This window comes from Quercus suber, unplaced genomic scaffold (genome assembly GCF_002906115.3).
Source record: "Quercus suber isolate HL8 unplaced genomic scaffold, Cork oak 2.0 scaffold_57, whole genome shotgun sequence".
NCBI classification, from domain to species: Eukaryota; Viridiplantae; Streptophyta; class Magnoliopsida; order Fagales; family Fagaceae; genus Quercus; species Quercus suber.
The window spans coordinates 1,637,863-1,661,499 of NW_027069522.1; the positions used below are offsets into that span (position 1 = coordinate 1,637,863).

The following is a 23,637-nucleotide window of genomic DNA, read 5'->3' on the forward strand; positions in this document are numbered from 1 at the left end:
TATATTCAATTGTTTAAATTATATAGTTCCTTGAAAACTTTCATTCCTTCCTTTTCCTTTATTTTTCCTCTGTTGTATCGTCAACAACATGCAACTTATACGAGAAATCATAAACAAGCAATAAAGAATATGTTCCCTTATTAATCTTGAAAAAAATCTTTACTTTCATCTACTCATTCCATTTTTAATCCTACTTTCCTCGAAAACTCATTTCTTTCTATTTCACTTATTTTTCCTCTGATATCAGTAAGTACAAAGAAATAAAAAAATTCATACAGGCACAGAGATTTTGCAAGGTTCCTAAAAAGTAAAATGCAAGTTAGTGTGAGCTCTCACAATGCATTATTTCTATTGAATATCACTAGCAAATTTATTCGATGTTTTGCCCAAGTTCAAGCTGCCAATTTTTCTTCAGGAAAAACTTGTACAACTCAAAATTTGAAGCGAATGCACAAATGCTTCAGATGCTAAATTGCTTGAGTCAAAATTTGTAAACCATTTGCTCAGTATACCCAAGTTCTTTGAGTATGCCAGTCAGCTGCAATAAAGATAATGAGAAGAGAACTCAAGTTAACAAACGTTTTAGCAAATGTTGGAGAGCAAAAAACAACAGAAAATGCTCTCTCATACCTCTCCTTGTGAGTAGTCTTTAGCCTTGTCACCAGATATATGTTTCATCATTCCAGGGGGACCACATACCTGAACAAACCGTAGAAAGTCATTCAAGGAGTAGAACAATAAGTAAGAAAAGCATATCCTGATCTCTGTCCCAATTCTAAGGAAATATTAAAAACAAATTAGATAACAATAACGTGAACATGAAACAAGGTTTGGCAATCACCAGGGGCCACATTTCCATTCCATAATCTGTTTTAAGTGTATACTTTCAAATATTAAAAGTGCTTCAGCTATACTGAGATTTTGTCACAAGAAACCTCATATGGTAGTAGAAAAATAGAGGGAAAAAGAAAAAGAGAAAAAGAAAAGAAATTCTTGTAGGACACATTAGATATTCAATAATTTTACTATAGTAACGCAAACGGCATCTCCCTTGTGAGAACAGAGTGGACATATGTTCAAAAGAATAATTTTACTATTCTAATGCAAGTTTAAAGGTTGAGATAATTTGGTTTGAAATTGTCAAACCTGGGTATCAGAATTAAGGCCTTAATCTGGTTTGGAAGGAGTGGTATTGAAAAGTTCTATACCAGTCTTAAGTCTAAAGCAGCAGTGGACAATTAGAACAAATGCACTTCTCAATCACTGTGAAGGAAATCCAACTCATGCACAGACTGGCTTGTTATTCAAATGGTTATCTTACCTTAGATCCAAAAATTGTCTCGCAAGATTGGTGATTTTAGTCATGTTTCAAACCAAAGGAGGAAGCAACAAACTAGATAACAGAATACCTAAGAAGCATCAACATGGATATGACACAAAATGAGACACAGAAACATGACAATCTTGAAAAGTTCGGACATGATACAGTGGGGATACAGAAATTAATTAATTACTTAATATTTATATCTTTAGGTATATTTTATTTATTTATAGGCATATTCTAAGTTTTCAAAATAAGGAACTATCAAATCTTTAAAACATATATAAAAGTAAAGAACTTTTTTTTACACTCCCTACACAATGAGGACACACATGCAAGAGTGTCACCAGCATGTCCACATGTTGGACACAGACACACCGGGGGCTTCGAAGTGTCCATGCTTCTTATTAGTAGAATATAGTCTTTTTATTCTTCAAATACGATATATACAGAACTGAACTCAACAAAGCTTTAATTCCATCTGATTGGGCCAGCTCCATGAGCCTTTCCAGACTAATTGGTTTGGATTATATGTATTTCTTTTTTCCAGTATTTATCTCTCACCACTATGTTTTATACTGGACAAAATGAAAAGACATTTGGAATGACTTTCCATTGCTGGTTTATGCTGATGCCATATCATGATAAAATAGATAAGCATGTGAAAGTTGAAACACTGGAGCATCAAAGCAACACTTACAAGGATTAGAGTATCGTCACTAGGACCAGGTAAGCCTTTGATGGCCATATCCTTTGATATGTAACCTGTACCTCCTCTCCAACTCTTTGAGGGATTATCAACAGTGTAGAATACCTGGAATATTTGTCCCCACAAAATAAGCCGTATTCATTTAAGAAAAATATGCAATTTGGACAAATCAGCAAGAGTAATTACATTCTGAAATAACCGTACCTTTAAATTTGGGTGACTAGTTGCAAGTACATCAAGTTTCTGTTTCAGCAAAATGTCATCCGGGGAGACATTAGCATAAAGCAGTGATACCTGCAAGAATAGAAAGCCTCAAGCTTAATCTTACATAGTTTTATTGAAAAGGGTATACATATAAGAGTGACAAAACATGCTCAAATCTACAAAAAATAATGACCTTGCCACTTATGGATGTGCATAAAAAAATCCTAATGTCTTTAAAACCAAAATTGGGGCACACACGCGTATGCACGTGCACATGTGCACCCACACATGTACATGCACTCACACACACACACACACAGAGCATAGGCAATCTGCCTATCAAGAAAAGAAATGCCAGTTGCGATTAAAAGGAAAACAATAAGATAGACACACAACTCACCTGAGTGTTATCATCAGAATTTTTCAGAATAGCTTCAATAACCTGAAGCATTGGAGTAATGCCTGTGCCTCCAGCAATCTGAAAGAACAAGATACAATTAAATTCAGATAACGGTGACCATACATATTAATTAAACTTCAACAAAATTCCATATTACAATAAGTACTTCGCAGATAAACTAATTAATATTGTCATAGAGAAGGTCAGACAACAACGAAAACTGAAAAGCAAATGCAATATTAAGGTGTAAGATATAGTTTCAATCAAGAACAGAAAATATGCCATTGATGTGATAAACGTTGCAGCCTAGCACTACCATTCCCCTATAAATTCAATTGTACATAAATGGCACACCATAGATAGAGGACATGGCTGAGATGAATAGCCAGAGCTATCTTCAAATCTGACAAATTAAATCTAACTTCTAAAAATCTTCTCTTACCATGCCAATGTGTTTCTTCATATTGGGACTATATCTAAGCTTCTCAATGGGCCTGCAAAAAATGAAAGCTTCCCATGAAGATAATATAAAGCATATTATCTGCTAATAGATGTGGACATGAAGAATCTACCCTTTGACTTCAACTACATCACCAGGTTTTAAGCTCGCAAAATGCTGACTCATTTTTCCTTCTGGATACACCTGGTACAATTTAAAAGGAAAACAATGAAAGTAATTCAGGTTAGGAGCATTACATGTATAAAGAAGGACATTTTCAAAGTGCAAGCAGAAGTAGACAACGCCGAAAATTAAGTAATCCCATTACTGAGAGCAAACCTTGATTAATAAATCAAAGTATCCCTTAGCATCTGGATCTGATATAGGAGTATACCTGAAAACAGAACCCGTCAAGTTAGCTCCACAAATGCCCAGGAACCAAATAAGAAAAGGCCAACATGTCAAGTAAATGATGACCGTCTAATGGTTTCATATTAAGATATGGTCAATTGACATGAACCTTAATGGGGAACTATGCACCTCTTTCATCATTGGGCCTGGCTTTTGCCAAAAGAGTAGAAAACACTCCTAATCTATCAAATTACAGTGGTCATAATGTCTAATGCATCCAAGTCTAACAAGTCTAGTATAAAAATACTTTACACAGTAATCCAGGCAACCAGGACATCAAGATAAAGTGTTAGAATATTATGGTTAAATGATTTTTTTTTTTTTTGGATAAGTAATGAGTTTTATTGATATCAAAAAGGAACACCCTAGTACAACAAATCAAATACAAAAATTGCAAGAATTTAGGAAATCAATAAGAGAAGGGAATGATTGTTTTTGCAAAGCAAACAACCAAACCAATAACGTTCTAAAAAAGAATGGCTTGAGGTCTGAAATAGATCTCTCAATATCTTCAAAACATCTACTATTTCTCTCCCTCTAAAGACACCACGTTAAGCAATGAGGAATAATGGACCATATATAACCATTTCGATAAAGACCAAACCTGCCTTGCCAACACCCTAACAGATGTCTTGAATTCAAAACAGGTCTCCACTCTACCACCCATTTAAAAAGTTCTAATTCCCACATGTTGGGTCTCATTTAATAAGGGGAAATCTAAGCCCATGCATAATAGGGAGTGTTAAAATATTAAAGTTAAATAACTAAATTCACAATTTCCTAACAACTTAAACTTCTGAAACAATTAGTAATTTATCATTAAGAAACAATCAAGTTTTGGAATATAACCAAGTAAAAAAAAGGAAGGAAAAAAAATCACTTATACGGTTCAAATAGAGAAGGTAGAGATTTCAAAACAAGAAACAATGCATTTAGAACTTGTAACAGACTTGCCCTAGAAAAGCATGTCTTCAACTATAGCAGCTTAAATTATTTCTTCTGCAACATCGAAACAATGCATGTAACATAGATACTTTTCCACTCCCCATAGGATCGTACCTTCTTTTTTTCTTTTTCTTTTTCATATAATTTGATAGTTATAATAGGGGAGGGCAGATTTGAACCCTGGACATCTCTATTAGAAACACTAGGAGTTGCCAGTTGACTACAAAGATCTTGGTAGGATTGTATTTGAAATTGAAATTTTATTTCCTTAAAGATTTCTAGTGAAAGATAATATGTCTATGAAATTTATAATTCCCAAACAACTGAAAACCAGAAGATGGCAAAAACAGGATAGTTAGAAGAACCATTTCAAATATTGAAAATATGAAAATAAGTGTCTGAGACTCTGAGGTATGCAGGTTACAATTATTTATTTAGTTATTATTATTGGTAAGCTACACATACCCAATAAAATAAGTCTTGAATTCACAACCTCACCCTCCATCCCATTATTGTGGGAGAAGGAAGTGTCAGTTGAGCAACAGCTCATTGGTGGTACACAGGCTACAATTCAAAAGATGGCTGAAGAGAAAATTCTGATTTGAAGACACAAACAGTATAAATATATCAAAAAGTTTTGTTCCTTGAATGAATAAAAAAAGAGCACAAGAAAAATAAAAATGAATCTATGAAGTTAACTTGACATGATTTTTTGATTTAGCATAATATCTGGTAGGTCCCTAAAAGAATTATTTGTTAGTATTTCAGATAAGGATTAAGTTATCAATGCTTAGATAATATTTATACTCAGAATCACAATAAGAATAATGAATCCTTTTTTTTTAATAAATACAATAAGAGTAGTGAATCTTGGGTGCTTTAAGCAATAAAATAACTCCTTAACAAGAATAGAGGTCACTCTTATGGATCTCTTTTATTTTTTTAAAAGGTAATAAACACATATTAAAAGAACATATGAAGCATGTGCTAGCCTAGTACACCAAAGATATACATGAAAAATACTAACATATAAAGTTTAGCAACTCTACAAAATATAGCATAGAAGAAAAGGAAAAAAAAAAAACTCACTACAGCTATACACTCATATAGCATTTTATGAAACAGAAGGTTTATGTCTGGAACTGCAATTTCTCTCCCTTCAAATGTTCGAAAATTTCGTTCACATCAAATACACCACATAAGAGCTGATGGCAAAACATTCCATCATATTATTTTTGTGTTTTCCCCGCCAACCATCCAACAAATCTACCATAGAGTAAGGCATAATCCACATTATACCAACAAGAGAGAGAACAAAATATCTCCCAACAAATCACTAATATTTGCACATACAACACCAATCTACTATAATTTTTTTAATTGGAAAGTTACACACGCATATTGTGGGTCTTAATTCTTAAACCCACGACCCCACCCTCTACTTAGCACTTGCAAGGAGAGGAGGTACCTGTTGAGCTAGATCTCATTGAATTCTCTTCCTAAGATTGTCAAATGTCCTGTATGCTGCCTCAAAACACCATTTCCATAAATGCCGTGTAATTTTATAACCATTAAATACTATCTAACAATGAGTTTCCTCTTTTAAAAGCCTCTTTTTCTAGAAGATTAATTGATGTGTCCACATGGCGACCTTTAAAAATTTTGTTCTTTCAATATTTTCCTCCTATTGTTTGAGACTAAAATAAGGAACAATTAATTGTCCAAAATTTTTGACACTAGCAGGTGGTGGGCAACTTGGGAATTGAGGAAACTTCATGTATTGACTTTTACAATATTAGTTTCAAATGAATGGATATTATTAAGCCACTGTTTGTGTAATGGAGGGTTGCTTAATTAAGATTTAAGAACTGGGAAAGGTACTCCTATAGATCTAGTATATGGTCTTCTGTAAGTACATAATAAATAAATAAATAAATAAAATCATAGACTTGAAGGGAAGAGTTGGGAGTTGGGAGGAGAGAGAGAGAGAGAGAATTAATAAGAAGCTGAATGGTCTGAATTGAAAAGTTGGACATCACATTCATCCCGTAATGTTGTCAGGACTAATTACCTTACCTTCAAGGTTCATATATTGTAAGAACTGAAAACTATGCAACTTATAATAGAAGATGTTGAGCTTATCAATATATAGAGGGCATGAGAATGTCTATCAGTTTCAAGGTGCACCGAGTTTTGTTTTAGCTAATAAATTAAAGCTCTTAAAAAATGATTTGAAAAGATGGAATGTGGAGGTGTTTGGTCATGTTGAAGTTCGGATTAAAAAAATTGTGGAAGGACCTGAGTGTTCTTGTGAATATGGAGCATAGTCGGGGTTTATCAGCGGAGGAAATAGTAGAAGTGGGAAGAATTCCTGATGAGTTAGAAAAAGCTACTCTGTTGGAAGAAATATATTGGACGCAGAAATCTAGGGTTCTCTGTGTTAGGGAAGGAAACAGGAATACTAAATTTTTCCACAGTATAGCTAACTCTCACAGGAGGGTTAATTCTATTGATAGGCTTATGGTGAATAGGGAGTTGTCTTCGGACCCAACAACTATAGCAGATTGTATCTCTCAATTTTATAGGCAGCTTTATTTTGAGGATGTGGCTCATAGACCTGTCTTAGATGATGTGGACTTTTCTAGTATCTCTATGGAAGATGCAAATTGGCTAGATAGGCCTTTTGAGGAGGAAGAGGTCTTTGGGGTAATCAATGATTTTAATGGTGATAAGGCACTTGGCTTGGATGGTTTTTCCATGGCATTCTTCCAGTCTTGCTGGTGTGTTTTGAAAACAGATATTATGGTTGTATTCCACAATTTTCATACTCAGGCAGTGTTTGAGAAGAGTCTTAATACTTCGTTCCTTGCTCTTATTCTTAAGAAAATGGATGCTGTGGAGGTAAAGGACTATAGGCCTATTAGCTTAGTTGGTGGGATATATAAGATTATTTCTAAGGTGTTGGCTAATTGGCTTTGTAGGGTGGCACATGGGCTTATTTCGGATTCACAAAATGCCTTTGTGAAGGGCAGACAAATTTTGGATTCCGTCTTGATTACTTCTAAATGTATTGATAGTAAATTGAAGTCAAGAGTTCCAAGGGTGTTGTGTAAATTGGATGTGGAGAAGGCGTGTGATCATGTGTGTTGGGATTTTTTAATGTATATGCTTCAACAATGTGGTTTTTCAAAGAAATTGAGAAAATGGATAAGGTATTGCATTTCAACTGTAAAGTTTTCCATTCTGATCAACGGTTGTCCATCTGATTTCTTTGGAAGTTCTAGAGGGCTTCGGCAAGGGGACCCATTATCTCCATTGTTGTTTGATATTGTGATGGAGGCATTAGGTCGTATGTTGGATATGGCTGCCTCCACTGGGCAATTCTCAGGCTTTTCTGTGGGTAGTATGACTGGTCCATCAGTGATGGTGTCTCACCTTTTATTTGCAGATGACACTCTAATTTTTTGTGATGCTGAACCTTCTCAAATTGCTAATTTGAGGGCGATTCTTGCTAGATTTGAGGTGTCGTCAAGACTTCGTATTAATTTGGGGAAATCTGAGTCGGTACCTGTTGGTGGGGTACACAATTTGGAGGCTTTGGTGGGTTTGTTAGGGTGTGGACAGTCTTCTCTGCCCTTGAAATATTTGGGCCTTCCATTAGGTGCTAAGTTTAAGGATTTATCTGTTTGGAATCCTATCCTAGAGAGAATGGAAAGGAGATTAGCAGGTTGGAAGAGATTGTATTTATCTAAAGGGGGTAAGGTGACACTCATTATAAGCTCACTCTCGTCTTTACCTACATACTTCCTTTCCCTTCTTCCTTTACCGGGTAAGGTGGCAAAGCATTTGGAGAAATTACAGAGAGATTTTCTGTGGAATGTGACTGGTGGTGAACCTAAAATACGTTTAGTTAAATGGGCCAAGGTCTGTAAGTCTTTGCAGGTTGGGGGATTGGGTATAAGACGTTTGAGAAGCTTTAATTCTGCCTTGCTAGGAAAATGGTTGTGGAGGTATGGCATGGAGACTGATGCTTTATGGAGGAGGGTTATAGAGGCCAAATATGGGAATATTTAAGGTGGTTGGTGTACAAAAAAGGTGACAAGTCCTTATGGGGTCAACCTGTGGAGATACATTAGAAGTGACTAGTTGAACTTCTCTAAACTCTTTGTATATGATGTGGGGGATGGTACTGGAGTGAAATTTTGAAAGCATGTGTGGTGCAGGAATTGTACTTTCCAAGAGGCCTTTCTAGAGCTTTATTGTCTTAGTAGGTCAAAGGATTCCTCGGTGGCTGAAGTTATGGGTTGGTCTACTGGGAGGTTTCACTGGAATATGCAATTTTGTTGTCCACCACAAGATTGGGAAGAAGAAGCCTTTGATCGGTTTATGGGGTTGGTCTATTCTTCGATAGTGCAGGGGTTTGGCCCAGATAAGGTTTGTTGGAAGCCTGCAAGAAATAGAGGTTTTGAGGTTAGAGGATATTATAGCTCCTTCTACCCTCCTACTCTTGTTTCCTTCCCATGGAGAATGATATGGCAATCGAAGGTTCCTCCAGGGGTAGTTTTCTTTTCTTGGTCTGCTTCCATAGGTAAGATCTTAACAACAGATAACCTTCGTAAAAGACGTGTGTTAGTGCTTGACTGGTGCTATATGTGTAAGAGATGTAGGGAGTCGGTGGCTCATCTTCTACTTCATTGCCCCATAGCTTGGGAGTTGTGGTCTTTGGCTTTCTACTTGTTTGGTATTCAATGGGTTATGCCTCATAATATTCTTGGGTTGTTTGAGGCTTGACGAGGAAAGTTTGAGTGACATTGTCACATTGATGTTTGGAGATTAGTGCCTCATTGCTTAATGTGGTGCATTTGGCGTGAAAGGAATGCGAGGAGGGTTGTGAACGTTTTTTGTTAGAGATTAAGTCTTTTTTCTTGCACACTCTCTTTGAATGGAGTGTGGTCTTTTCTCATTTTTCTTGTTCTTCTTTTCCTATTTTTCTTGATCTTTGTACTTTTGTCTCCTGATTTGTGCCCCCATAGTACATACCCAATGTACTTGGCTTGGCACTTTTTCTATTATTAATAATATCCTTACATTACTTATCAAAAAAAAAAATGCATAAGCAGTTTAAAGAGTATAAACCTCACCATATATAGTTACATTTAGAAAAACAATAAACTTGAATGTTACACAATCATATACAATAGACTGGGAGAAAAAGTTCAGATCAAGCATCTTATCAAAAAGAACAGGAAGAGTGGGAGACTTACGGGCGAATGACATATTTTGGTTTTCCTTCAGCATCTTGTCCTGTTGGAGCCCTACAGTGACAAGAATGCATCAAGACAATCAATTTAGAGGCAGACTTCTTCCGACTCCAACTTTTTTTTTTTTACCAAAAAGTTCGCTCATCGCAGACAGCAAAACATACCTTGTAAGGATGCATGAAGCAATATCTAGACCCAACTTGGCAGTAGGATCAAATGAAAACCTACCATGTGAAAGAAGAAAAATTATTAATAAGTTAAATTGAACATTCTTGCCCAAGTAGCCACACTGAAAACTTAGAACCTACATGGTCAAAAAAATAACAATGAGTGTACAGTACTTTTGATAACACTCCAATGACTTTATTTTTTTTTTGGTTTAACACAAAATTAAGAATGCCAAGGTTTCTTCAAATGATCTCATATATATTTTATCCTCAAAATGCAATATGCCAAATTAAAAAACCTGAGAGATCTGGATGCCAAGAAAAATACAATGGGCACATCAAATTTTACCACCTAAATGCTACCCTAAGTGAAGAATATTTCAGAAAAGGCTAGAATGACTAGCTGTTGCAAAACACCCAAATACTGTTTTTTTTTTTGTTTTTTTTTTGTTTGGTAAGTTACATACACACCAGGTGGGTTTTGAAACCAAAACCTCACTCTGCATCCATTCTTATTATTATGGGAAAAATAAGTGCCATTTGAATTAGAGCTTTATTGGCTACCCAAATACTGAATTTAGGGGGTATAAAATGAGCATAATAGAATGCACTTTATAATTTAATTGGAGGTTTATTGTACATCTAGTCGCAAGATATATAAAAAAATGATTTGTGGATAAAAGCATTAAAGGCCTTCATACGTTCCAAATGGTAAGTGACATTTAACAATTCATCATTGCAATTTGTACTCTTAGTGGGATTGTTGTGTAATTGGTTGAAGAGGTCAAGAGCTAAAGTTGGAAGTGAAGTCTACACAATCTTGTTCAAGCAAGATTACAAGGTCAGGCAATATTGTCAGGCAAGTTACTCAATTTGAAAAACTGTTGAACAGCAATCTTGCCTCTCACACTTTGTCTACTGAGATTGCTAGAACCTGAGAGAAATTTGTTATTTCTTTTATGCTTTTCCCATCCATAAACCTCACTATATAGCCATCATTTCACACAAATTTTCTAGAGAGAACACCCAGATATTGAAGACCTAGAGTGCAACCAAAACCCTAGAGCAAAGCCCATTTTGTTCTCTATATCTTCACCCTCTCTATAATTCCAAATTCCAAATTCCAAATTCCAAATTCCTTGAGAGGAGAGTTTATACCACACACACCTAAATTCTTGGGATTCTTGAGTGCTGATTGGTGCTGGAGAATCAATGGAACAATCCCAAATCTTTAAGAGGCCTTAAAGTGATCAATGAGACTTGATTACGCAGTTGGCAGCTCAACTTGCAGATCCAGTGACTAACAAGAAAAAAGGATTCAAGGAATCGGTTGCTAGCAAGTGCTGGAGGCTCAAGTACATAGTCATTACTTAGCTTAAAGGGTTTTGTAAGTGTTTTGTATACCAACTATTCTTGTTTAGTGGATCATTTGGTGCTAAAGGCCCCAGAGAGTTGTTTGCCCGGTTTTTGGGTTTTTCTCTCTGTAAATAATTTGGTGTGTTTGGGGTACTTGTATTGTGACTGGGATTTGTTGTGTGGTTTATCTATCAATGCATATCTCAATTGGTTAATTATATTAACAATTGGGCTTAATTTTGATGAGTAGCTTAAAATTGACATAAGCCATAAAACCATAGTCTAAATTGTTTCTCTCAGCTACATTACCTTTAAACTATTGAGTACTTTCGCTTTCAAACTGATAAAGTGATTTCTAAGAAAAGATTTTTCACCCATCAAGGTGATTACTCTCTGGCTGATCTTCAAAAAAATATAAAAGAAATTGAGCAAATATTATATTACCTGAATAGTTGAGTATTATGGCTGACCCTTGCAGTGTCTTGCAACTTAAATTCAATCCATTTATCTGAATTGAGGGCTGAAAATTAACAAAAAGATCATTTAGCTTACACAGTATAATAAAGGGTAAAATATCCTGTATCAGGTACTCCAGGGAATATGCAGCTGTATGATACAATTTGCAAAATGTTGAAAGCTTAATAATTATATGAAATAGATAATTTTTTATAATTTCAAAATTAATGTTGAGAAGCTCCAAGCTAGCCCTTTCTACAACTTTGTTATAAGTTTGCTAAAACTCACCAACTTTTGAACCTGCCTCTTCATTGATTTGATCTAGATGAGCCTGTAAAGAAAAGCACAACCATTATAGAATACTAGCATATATGGGTCATATAAGGTATACCAAAATCTGATAACAACTATTTCATCTTAAAACCACATAACGAGTATGAAAGAATAAATCGAGTATGTCAAGTCATTCACTCAAGTGGTTTGGTTTCTAAGTCTGCTTTCGCTCACTTCAAACTTCATAAGAACAATCAAGTTGAATTATTTAGATACAATCAGCTCATAAAATTAGCAGTGATGAATTTCTTTCCGAGGCACAAAGATATCACATTATGATAATACCATTAGGGAACTCAAACTGATACTCTGTGAATTCCTCCAAATAAATTTGAAGTACATAAAGCCCCATACAGATGGATGATTCATTAAATGAAGAATCCCACTTTTGTTTTTTATTTTATTCATTTTAAAAGAAGTCCTTCCTCTTCAAAGTAATGCTTAAAAGTTCTAATTGTAAGCTAAATCTATTTCCTTTAGTTCTTATAATGCAATGTGTGTATATTTGTATCCATAGTTGTTCACAAATAGATACACTCTTATAAAATTTCACAGCATTGCCCCTTCACTTCCAAAATTCACAGCATAAAAAAAAAATAAAATAAAAAACAGTCAATCAGTTTGACCAAAAAGTATTCACATCAACTTGAACCAACCCAATTACTCCAAATATCCAGAACCCTCTCTTTTTTATACCAAAACATCCAAAACCCTCGCTGACCATTTCAACTTCAAAAACCCAAGTGAGTTCACCACAACATTTTACACACACACAGAATCAGCAACTGGGTCTGCCTTGCATTTCAAGACCAATCAGAATTCAGAGCCATAAATTTAGCAAAAAAACAAACAACCAGTGCTCATTACATGACCAAAGACCAATTAGAAGAAAACCCAGATGGAATTACAAAGAGAAAATACCAAATTCGACGAGGAAAAGCAGTAGTAGTAGGAGATTCCCCCAGAAACTGCTGCGATTGCCCCAATGGGTATCCGAAACCCACTGAAGCCAGACTTGGTTTTGTTGGCTCCTCCAAAAGACAATGCATTGTTGAGTGCAATCGGAGTAGCTCTAGCGAGCCTCTTGAAGAAGAACGTAGCCATTTCTCAACGGAAATGAAGAAACAACTCACGGTTCGACTTTGTTTGAGAACTCAGAGACTACTACTGTGCTATATATATGCCTTTTCTTCTGGGAGTGAAATGTGAAATGAAATGGAATGGAAGAAGCTTTTCCAGAGATCAAGGAGTTATACGGTGTGGTGTAATCTGGTTCCAAAGTGGTGTGGACCCTGCTTTGATTGGTTGTATATTTAAAATTGACGAATGACATGTTGGAACGTGTACACAGTTAGTTAGGCGGCCTGAACTTGAGTTTTAAAGAATGGGCCTGGTAATGGTATGACAATGTTTGGGCTTGCCCTACTTAAATTGTTGCGGTGAGTTTGATTCAACTTTTTGAATTTGTGCATTTTGAAGATTTTTTTTTTTTTTTTTTTTGGTTGAATGCATTTTGAAGAAGTTGTGGTTTTTAAAATTTATTTTTAAATAGAGTGTTTGGTAAAAGTAGTCAAAAAATGATTTTTGAAAAAATTGAGTATTGCTAACACCTATAAAAGTGCCGATTTGAGTTGTAAATTATCAAAAATAACAAATTATATATATATATATATAAATGAGTTTATTTCATACTTTTAGTATCAACTTCTTCTTCTTCTTCTTAATAATAATAATAATAATTGTCGTGGGTTAGAAAGATTGAACCTATTGGGCTTGATCTGAGGAGCCTAAAAGCCCAATTATCAACTCACCTAAGTGAAGTGGGCCCGAACTGACCATAAAGAAGATCTGATCGAAGAAGCAACAAGCCCGAAGAAGGTTCTTGGACATGGACCATCCAAAGAAATTGGGAAGGAGTCTACACAGAGTCGAAGATGCTGATCTGAGGAAGGTGGCAATAGCCAATGTGGATAAGAAGAAGGGGAAACTTCCCAGAAAAGTTCTCATCACTTTTGCATTAAATGCACTACACTAACCAAGTTTACCACATTAATGACCGAATGACGCCTGAACAGTGTCATCACAGCCTATTACTTACTCAACACAGCCTCAAAAGGAAGGATGAGACAAGTATCTTCATAGAGAATTAACAACCATCTAAGTTAAGGGCCAAGATCAAGGCTAGGGTACTATAAAAGGGAAGAGACCCCCAATGAAAAGGGATCAGATCCTAACCAAGAGAGAGAGGGAATAGAAAACATGGTTGACTAGTGTTCAATCTTACTTTTCGTTAAGTGTTAAAGGCTCCTTGGTTATCCCAATGATGATGAAATAAACATATATATATATATATATATATTTTTTTTTTTTTTTGTATCAATTATTACAAAAAAACAAACAACCAGTGCTCATTACATGACCAAAGACCAATTAGAAGAAAACCCAGATGGAATTACAAAGAGAAAATACCAAATTCGACGAGGAAAAGCAGTAGTAGTAGGAGATTCCACCAGAAACTGCTGCGATTGCCCCAATGGGTATCCGAAACCCACTGAAGCCAGACTTGGTTTTGTTGGCTCCTCCAAAAGACAATGCATTGTTGAGTGCAATCGGAGTAGCTCTAGCGAGCCTCTTGAAGAAGAACGTAGCCATTTCTCAACGGAAATGAAGAAACAACTCACGGTTCGACTTTGTTTGAGAACTCAGAGACTACTACTGTGCTATATATACGCCTTTTCTTCTGGGAGTGAAATGTGAAATGAAATGGAATGGAAGAAGCTTTTCCAGAGATCAAGGAGTTATACGGTGTGGTGTAATCTGGTTCCAAAGTGGTGTGGACCCTGCTTTGATTGGTTGTATATTTAAAATTGACGAATGACATGTTGCAACGTGTACACAGTTAGTTAGGCGGCCTGAACTTGAGTTTTAAAGAATGGGCCTGGTAATGGTATGACAATGTTTGGGCTTGCCCTACTTAAATTGTTGCGGTGAGTTTGATTCAACTTTTTGAATTTGTGCATTTTGAAGATTTTTTTTTTTTTTTTTTTTTGGTTGAATGCATTTTGAAGAAGTTGTGGTTTTTAAAATTTATTTTTAAATAGAGTGTTTGGTAAAAGTAGTCAAAAAATGATTTTTGAAAAAATTGAGTATTGATAACACCTATAAAAGTGCCGATTTGAGTTGTAAATTATCAAAAATAACAAATTATATATATATATATATAAATGAGTTTATTTCATACTTTTAGTATCAACTTCTTCTTCTTCTTCTTAATAATAATAATAATAATTGTCGTGGGTTAGAAAGATTGAACCTATTGGGCTTGATCTGAGGAGCCTAAAAGCCCAATTATCAACTCACCTAAGTCAAGTGGGCTCGAACTGACCATAAAGAAGATCTGATCGAAGAAGCAACAAGCCCGAAGAAGGTTCTTGGACATGGACCATCCAAAGAAATTGGGAAGGAGTCTACACAGAGTCGAAGATGCTGATCTGAGGAAGGTGGCAATAGCCAATGTGGATAAGAAGAAGGGGAAACTTCCCAGAAAAGTTCTCATCACCTTTGCATTAAATGCACTACACTAATCAAGTTTACCGCATTAATGACCAAATGACGCCTGAACAGTGTCATCACAGCCTATTACTTACTCAACACAGCCTCAAAAGGAAGGATGAGACAAGTATCTTCATAGAGAATTAACAACCATCTAAGTTGAGGGCCAAGATCAAGGCTAGGGTACTATAAAAGGGAAGAGACCCCCAATGAAAAGGGATCAAATCCTAACCAAGAGAGAGAGGGAATAGAAAACATGGTTGACTAGTGTTCAATCTTACTTTTTGTTAAGTGTTAAAGGCTCCTTGGTTATCCCAGTGATGATGAAATAAACATATATATTTTTTTTTTTTGGTATCAATTATTTTTCCAATCGCCTGTTATACTTCGACCTTTAGATAAGAATTATTATTAGAAGTTCAACTATTGGTCCAAAATCCCACTCTACAATTTAATTATTGTGGACCTTGGTCCAAGCCCAATTCATTTTTGGGCCCTTTAATTTTTGGCCTATACAGTATTGCTGAAAGGAAAGGAACCAAAGGAGGAGTAGCACATAGGAGCTCCTACAAAGAGAAACTTATGAGATTGTGAGATTTGGGTTGACCACTTTGAGTGTTTTATCTATATAATAGAGGGGTAAAGTTGGGTTTTTAAGAAAAAAATTGAGGGCAAATTAAGGAAATGGATATACTTTACAACGGTATCTTTTATGTTTTGAACTAACACATTTGTAGCGATATGCAATTACAGCTTAAAGGCTGCCACATGAAAACGCAGAAAAACCCAATTTTAGGGAGTTAATGTGTTTTAAAATTTGTTACCAAACACGTATTTTCATAAATTGGGTTAGTGAACGCACATTTTGGGCCTTTAAAGTAAACCAAACGGGCACTAAGATTGGTGACAATTTTTTAAAAATGATTTTTTAAACTTTAAACTCGAATAGGAAAAAAAAAAAAACTTTGATTAATTAGAAAGACTAAAAGGAAATGGATATACTTTACAACGGTATCTTTTATGTTTTGAACTAACACATTTGTAGCGATATGCAATTACAGCTTAAAGGCTGCCACATGAAAACGCAGAAAAACCCAATTTTAGGGAGTTAATGTGTTTTAAAATTTGTTACCAAACACGTATTTTCATAAATTGGGTTAGTGAACGCACATTTTGGGCCTTTAAAGTAAACCAAACGGGCACTAAGATTGGTGACAATTTTTTAAAAATGATTTTTTAAACTTTAAACTCGAATAGGAAAAAAAAAATAAACTTTGATTAATTAGAAAGACTAAGGGTACGTTTGATACGCTGTAATAGCTCCTGTAATGGAATAGCTATTCATGTGTAATATCAATTCGGTCATTTGGTTGCATCTTTATTACATGGATTAATTATTACATTAGAATAATTATTCTTTAAATTGAAGAGTAGCTATTCCTCTTTAAAATGAATGTAATAGCTATTCCTTAGTGTATATAATATGTTTTAAAATTAATATATTTCCAAAAATGTAAAGTTTCTTTATACATCTTCTTTTACAAGTTTTCCATATGTAACAACCAAACTTATGAATAGTAATAATTATTTCATTACAATGTCTTCTATTCCCAGTAATAAAGATTACTATTCCTAATGTAATCTACATTCAGTGTACCAAACGTACCCTAAATTGCAATCAATGTTTAAAATAACTGCTATTATGTATTGTTTGGATTTAAGCTCTTCCATCCATGTGTCATGCTGAAGTATTCATAAAATGTCACATCCTTAAAACTATGTTGTTTTGACTACGTAAACACACACACACACACACACAAAAAAAACTATTTTTTTTCCCCATCTTTCTCATTTATATGCACAACCAGCATCTCTTCATTTTCTTGGAAAATGAAATTTTATGGAAAAAATAAACACACACACAAAAACTAGTTTGCATCTCTATGTTTGATTATAGAACAAAGTCAAAGGATTTTTTTTATAAAAAAAATTTGATATAATATTACATACCCAAAATTTATTATTATTATTTTTTAGATTCAAATTCAATATTTCTTTTCAATAATTCAAATGATTTCATTGAAACAAACACCATTTTACAAATTGACAGTGATATTTAGACAAGCCTAAGATCATTATAACAATTGCTCAAGGGGATAAAATTACAAGATTTTTTTTTTCTTTCTAACATTTTCAAAAATTACAGTCTTTAATGATTTCCATGGTTTTGAAATCCGAACTGCATCGGCTAGTTGGACCGTGGTAACCGAAAACTAGTCATCAGTCTGATTCTTTAGAAGTATAAAATCGAAAAATTTTATCTTTCAGTGAACTGTTTGGACTGCGGTCAAATCTCACGGTTTGCAAAACTGGACACAATTTTACTGGTTGGATAACAAATACTTTGATGATTTCCAATGTTTTCAACCATTTCACATTTTTTATTGTTTTTTCATACACTAACAATCAATAACAACCTCAGATACAAAGTATAAAGCCCAAAAAATAGTAATAATCCTAAATACAAAAGCCCTTTTGAGATCCAAGATCCACAAATGAAAACCAAGGTCCACAAAAGCCTTTGACCGGCCTTTTTTTTTTTTATACTTCTTACTTATATATATATATATGGGTTGGGTTCAAGTTACACTTGATGTAACTTGAAGTAATGTTACACCACTCATTATTTTTTAATAGGATGTCAATTTTGACAAATATTCTGTTAGATTACATTATCTTCATGTATTCTTTATGCTTGCAAAATTTCAAGGTAATCGAATATCAATAGTCATGTCATCAATCAATTATTTAAATTCAAGTGTTTGTAATTTAAAATAATACATAAAAAATATGTTTATGGATGAAATGGTAAACAACATCCGATTAGTATGAAAATTGGCATACATGTTAAAAACATATAGAACATGTAATCCAACAGTAAGATTTTCAAAATATGAATTCAATAACAAGTTATTGAGTGGTGTAATAATGCTTAGAGTTTTATAGGGTGTAACTTGAACCCAACCGGCCAACCCTATATATATATATATATAATTTTTTTTAATGAGAAATACTGAAACTTTATTGAAAAAAAGAAGAGGATAAGTTACATAGCTTCCCAAAACACAAGGGGTTCAAGGAAGGGTGGGCTCTCCTCTATCCAAGTAACAAATTCACTAATTCCTTTAGCATGTCGTGCTAAAGTATGTGTTGCCTGGTTAGCTTCCTGATTCACATGTTGATACTAAGTTCATCGAAAGGCTTGCAGTCGGTGAAGAGTTCCTCCAATGATATCCACAATTGAGACCTGGGGTGTAATGGTACCACATAAGGCATTAGAGACCACCTTTGAGTCTGTCTCAAATATCACCTCCCTCACCCCAACGTCCCATGCAGAGGAGACCGCTTCATCCGTGGCTTTTGCTTCCGCCTCTAATGGACCTAGCGGTAGTGGTAAATACATACTTAAAGTGGCTATCACCAATCCCTCATGGTCACGTATTATAACCCCGATGTCAATGGTGTGAAGGTCTGAGAAGATTGTGGCGTCAATGTTAACTTTATACCATGGGCGTGATGGTGGAATCCAACATGGATCTGCTTGTTCCTTGAAGAGAGGCCGAGCAAGGTGAGCTAGCTTGAAGTCATCGAGGATGGAGCGAACTTTGTGCATAATCTAATGGCAGGTCTGTCTGGTGGAGCCAAGCCTTGTCTTGTTGCGGTTGTACCACATGCACCATGCCACTGTGATAATGAGCTCGACTAAGTCATTTCCCATGTGCTACACAAAGATTAGGTACCAGAGAAGATCAATAAACTCCTTGAAGCTAACACCCCTAACATCAAAAGATATTCTCGTGGCCAACCATACTTCACGTGCCTTGGTGCAATCCCAAAACAAATGTCCACTAGTTTCTTCAACTTGACCGCATGCTTCACAGGTGGCATTATCAATCACTCCATGACGGCAAAAGTTTACATTTGTAGGGAGGATGTTGCGGCTTGCTTTCCGTGCAAAAGTTTTCAATTTATTAGGGATATCAAGGCTCCAAATTTTTCGCCAAAACCGTCCCATCATATCATTGTTCAAGGCACCCTCTGTGGTGGTATTTGGTGACATAGTGATGGCCACTTTGTAGGCACTATTCACCGTGAAGCTTCCTTTAGATGTATAGGCCCAAACCATGCACTCATGAGTACGTTGATGGCTCCGTGGAATGCTTAGAATGGTCTGGGCTTTAGTAGGTAGGAAAATCTGCTTGATCAAAGCAACCTTTCATTCACCTGTCGCTTCATTGATAAGCTCAGAAACTGTGGAATCAATGTGGAGTGTATTTGGCAAGGTGATAGCGCGAAAAGTAGATGGTTGTGGGATCCATTTGTCTCTCCACGCTCGGATAGTAGTGCGATCTCCCACTTGCCAATGGTGACTAGCATCGACAATGTGTTGGGCTGCCATGAGGCTTCGCCATGAATAGGAAGGTTGTCAGCCAAGCTCTACATGGAAAAAATCACTGTTAGGAAAATAACGAGCTTTGAGAACACGATATACCAGTGAGTGTGTGTTTGTCTGTAAACGCCAGCCTTGCTTTGACAGAAGTGCCAAGTTAAAAGCACAAAGGTCTCGAAAGCCAAGCCCCCCATCCTTTTTAAGTGCACACATCTTATCCTAGCTCAAACATGCCATCCTATTTTTGTCGTTGGACTGTACCCACCAAAAAGTACGAACCATGCTAGTTAACTCATCACATAAGGTATCCGATAGCTTCAAGACACTCATTGTATAAGTAGAGATGACTTGAGCCACTGCTTTGATGAGGATTTCATTTCCTGCTTGTGAAAGCATCTTTTATTTCCACCTGGAGAGTTTATTGTCCAGCCTCTCTTTTAATGCATTAAAGGTGTTTTTCTTAGATCTACCAACTAGGGAAGGTAATCCCAAGTAGGTTTCATGATGCTTGATGACGTCCACTCCAAAACGGTGATGTATATACTCCTTAGTTTCTTGGGGAGTGTTATGGCTGAAGAATAATGAGGTCTTCTCTCTATTGAGTTGTTGGCAAGATGCTTTTTCATATTGCTTTTTTATATTATTTTATTTTATTTTTATAGATAAGATAGTATTTCTAATTTATGGCATTCGTTCAGTGACTAACAAAATTATATTTTGAAAAATAATTAGACACTTCAAAATCATCACAAACCCATTCCCATTCACTAAAAGTGCTTGATTGATAAATCAAATGAAAGTTGGATAGACGGTAATTATGATTTCCATGGTTCAAGTTGTAACAGCAGCAATTTTCTTTCGCTATGAATCATTACAAGTTAAAATCTTATTTTCAATTTTGTTAGAGTTTTGGTGCAAACTTTGATATAGTGAAAATTGATATTTTTTATTTGGTTCATGTGATTTAAAAAGATTGAATTAATAATAAAAAAAATTGGGTAACAAGAAGTTTATCATTGAGAACTTTAGCATAAAATTAAATCACAATAAGTGGACGTACAAAATCGAATTGTTGGTGAATGGCAATTGCAACTTAAGGCACTTTAGTTTACATTATACATTTAAATTTACTCATACATTTTCTAAGAAAAAAAAAATACTCATATATTTTAAAAATAAATAATATAATAGTACAATCTAACCCATTATCCTATTAAATTTATGTTAAAATTATGATTAAATGATCAAATTTATCATTTTCTATTAATTTAAACTTTTTTAAAAAATCAATAATTTAACATAATATTAAAGTAAGAGATCTTAAATTCAATCCCAATAACTTAACAATTTTATTAGAGTAAATTCTAAATAACTACGCTCAGGTTTGATGTAATACCAAACACATTTAGGATAGTAAAAAAGCATCCATTTTAGTCCCAGAAGACAAGCGCCGTTACAAGCCATTTGTTCACTACACAACAAAATTTGCACAGTTTTTTTTTTTTTTTTTTTTCATTTCCAAGGCGACAAGTACAGAAAATGTACCCCATACCATCTGTTCCCGCCAGGCCAAATCTCACACATTTTTTTCATTTCCAAGGCAACAAGTACAGAAAATGTACCCCATACCATCTGTTCCCGCCAGGCCAAATCTCACACTTGAGTCCAACACGTTTTCATCATTTTTGCTCTTCCCAAGAGCAAAAAACCATCTGTTCCCGCCAGGCCAAATCCTCATATTTGAGTCCAACACGTTTTCATCATTTTTGCTCTTCCCAAGAGCAAAAAAGGGCTCTTACTATAAACTAGAATAAAATAACCCAAGTCAGTTGGTTCAATGGCTTGTTTTAGATTTCATCAAAGTTTGAATTTCACCTCTTACTCAAAAAAATTTTTCGAAACTGAGGAAAGAGAAAGAGGGCTTCTCTTTAAGTTTTAATCTGAAGAAAGGTACAAATTAGTTCTTAATATCAAAATATAGCTAAACTTCTTGTAATGGAAGAAGTATTAATTACTTGAAAAATAGTTGATTTAGTTTTTGTTTTGGTTTCTTTTGTAGGTTCTTCTTTTAGCAACTTAGCTCTTTTGCTTGATAATTTTGACTCTTCTAGCATGTAGTTTTAGATTTTTTTTTTCTCTAAGTTATAGTTTTTGGTATGTAAAGAACTTGATCTTTATGGAAATGAAAGGATAAACACTAAAAAGAATTTGCAAAATGCATTTAGGCTGGAGGGAACAAATGAGTGTGGGGTACCTTTCTGAACATTCATTCTTGGAAATGAAAAAAAGCTGTGCAGCTTTTGTTTTAGGCGGAGTGGATAAACAGCATGATAACAGTGTTTATGTTTAAGGACTAAAATGGTTGCTTTTTAATTATCTTGGATGTGTTTGGTATTACCTCAAACCTTACCCCATTAGGAAATCCCATGTTCATTACCAGAGTCTTTGGGGGGGAGGGGGGCTTGAGCTTGTAAGTTGTCACCATACAGTAGGAACCATTCATTCACTCAGTGCAAGCAAATGGACCCAAACGTAAGTTTTGCATTTTGTCTTAAAAAAATAAAGTAATATCATGTCTATAATATTTTCATGACAAATTTTAAATGGTAGGTTATTACTAGTTATAATTTTGCCTACTACTAACTTCATTTTTTTATCTACCCGAAATAGTCTGTCTCTAAATAATACGTATGTGAGAAATCCCTTACTAAACCACCAGAGCCTCTCATGCGCTATTAACTACGCAATTATTTGTTGCTCATATTATATGTGTATGAGTCGTATACGTAATCAACTACGTTTTGATTTGCACAATTCATAGACTTCTCTCTTGCGAGAGGGACCCATAAGTTCTTCATTTCAATAAAAAAAAAATATTTCTGTTGGATTTGAAATTTCTTGAGACCCTTGACTACAAGCAAGAAAATTTTTGTAAGAAGAAAGAATCAACCTTTGATGTAAGTGTTATTTATTTTTTATTTATTTTTAAGGTTTATTTGGTAAATGACATCTCTAACAAACAAATTATTTGTAATAATTTGTTTGTAATAAAACTTACAAAGTATAAGAGATTTAGGTGCACCCACAGAAACTGAGTGACGTAAATGATGACAGTGATGTTGCATTATTGTATAGATAGGTTAAAAACCATTCTTGTCAAATTGCTAGATTTTTTTTAGTGAATTTTTTTTGGTGAATTGCTAGATTTAAGTCTACATACAGAGATCGTTAAAATTGCTTATAACCCCACCCTCCTCACCCTCCCAACCACCACTCCAAAAATATGTTGTCATGCCCAATTAGATTCTTCATATCAAGGTTTGCAAACGTGGATTGTTACAGTTCGTCAATCTCACAATATAATCTCAGTCTCTCAAGCTACAAATTAATATGATGGCTAAAATGACTCCTTCAAATGCTCAAAATTTTTTCGGGTATATATAGTAGTGTTCCCAATCTAATAATTAAGCACATAAAACATGTTTGAATGCAGTAAAACCAGGAAAGCTGTTGGTTGATAAAGACATATGAGAAGGACCTGGTGGTTAATCAATAAGTTTCAAACTATTCTTACCCTTTCGTATTCAATAATGCCATAAAGGCGCGCAGTCATTAAGATAAAATATTCCATGT

At 34.8% G+C, this 23,637-nt stretch overlaps 1 protein-coding gene across 2 annotated transcripts; it reads right to left on the reverse strand.

Moving 5' to 3' along the window:
- Nucleotides 1-194: 194 nt before the first annotated feature.
- On the reverse strand, nucleotides 195-14,796 carry LOC112038950 (NADH-cytochrome b5 reductase-like protein). Of its 2 annotated transcripts, none has more exons than XM_065772353.1 (13): nucleotides 14,472-14,796; nucleotides 11,958-12,000; nucleotides 11,658-11,733; nucleotides 9,855-9,914; nucleotides 9,694-9,744; nucleotides 3,413-3,467; nucleotides 3,207-3,277; nucleotides 3,077-3,128; nucleotides 2,635-2,712; nucleotides 2,235-2,324; nucleotides 2,022-2,135; nucleotides 631-699; nucleotides 195-538 (listed from the first exon to the last, which is right to left on the reverse strand). In XM_065772353.1, the coding sequence occupies exons 1-13, from the start codon at nucleotides 14,652-14,654 to the stop codon at nucleotides 482-484; spliced, it is 999 nt and encodes a 332-aa protein (XP_065628425.1). In that variant the 5' UTR covers nucleotides 14,655-14,796; the 3' UTR covers nucleotides 195-481. The 2 variants fall into 2 exon arrangements, with proteins under 2 accessions (XP_065628425.1, XP_065628424.1); XM_065772352.1 differs by lacking the exon at nucleotides 14,472-14,796 and adding an exon at nucleotides 12,924-13,249.
- Between the last annotated feature and the right edge of the window lie 8,841 nt (nucleotides 14,797-23,637).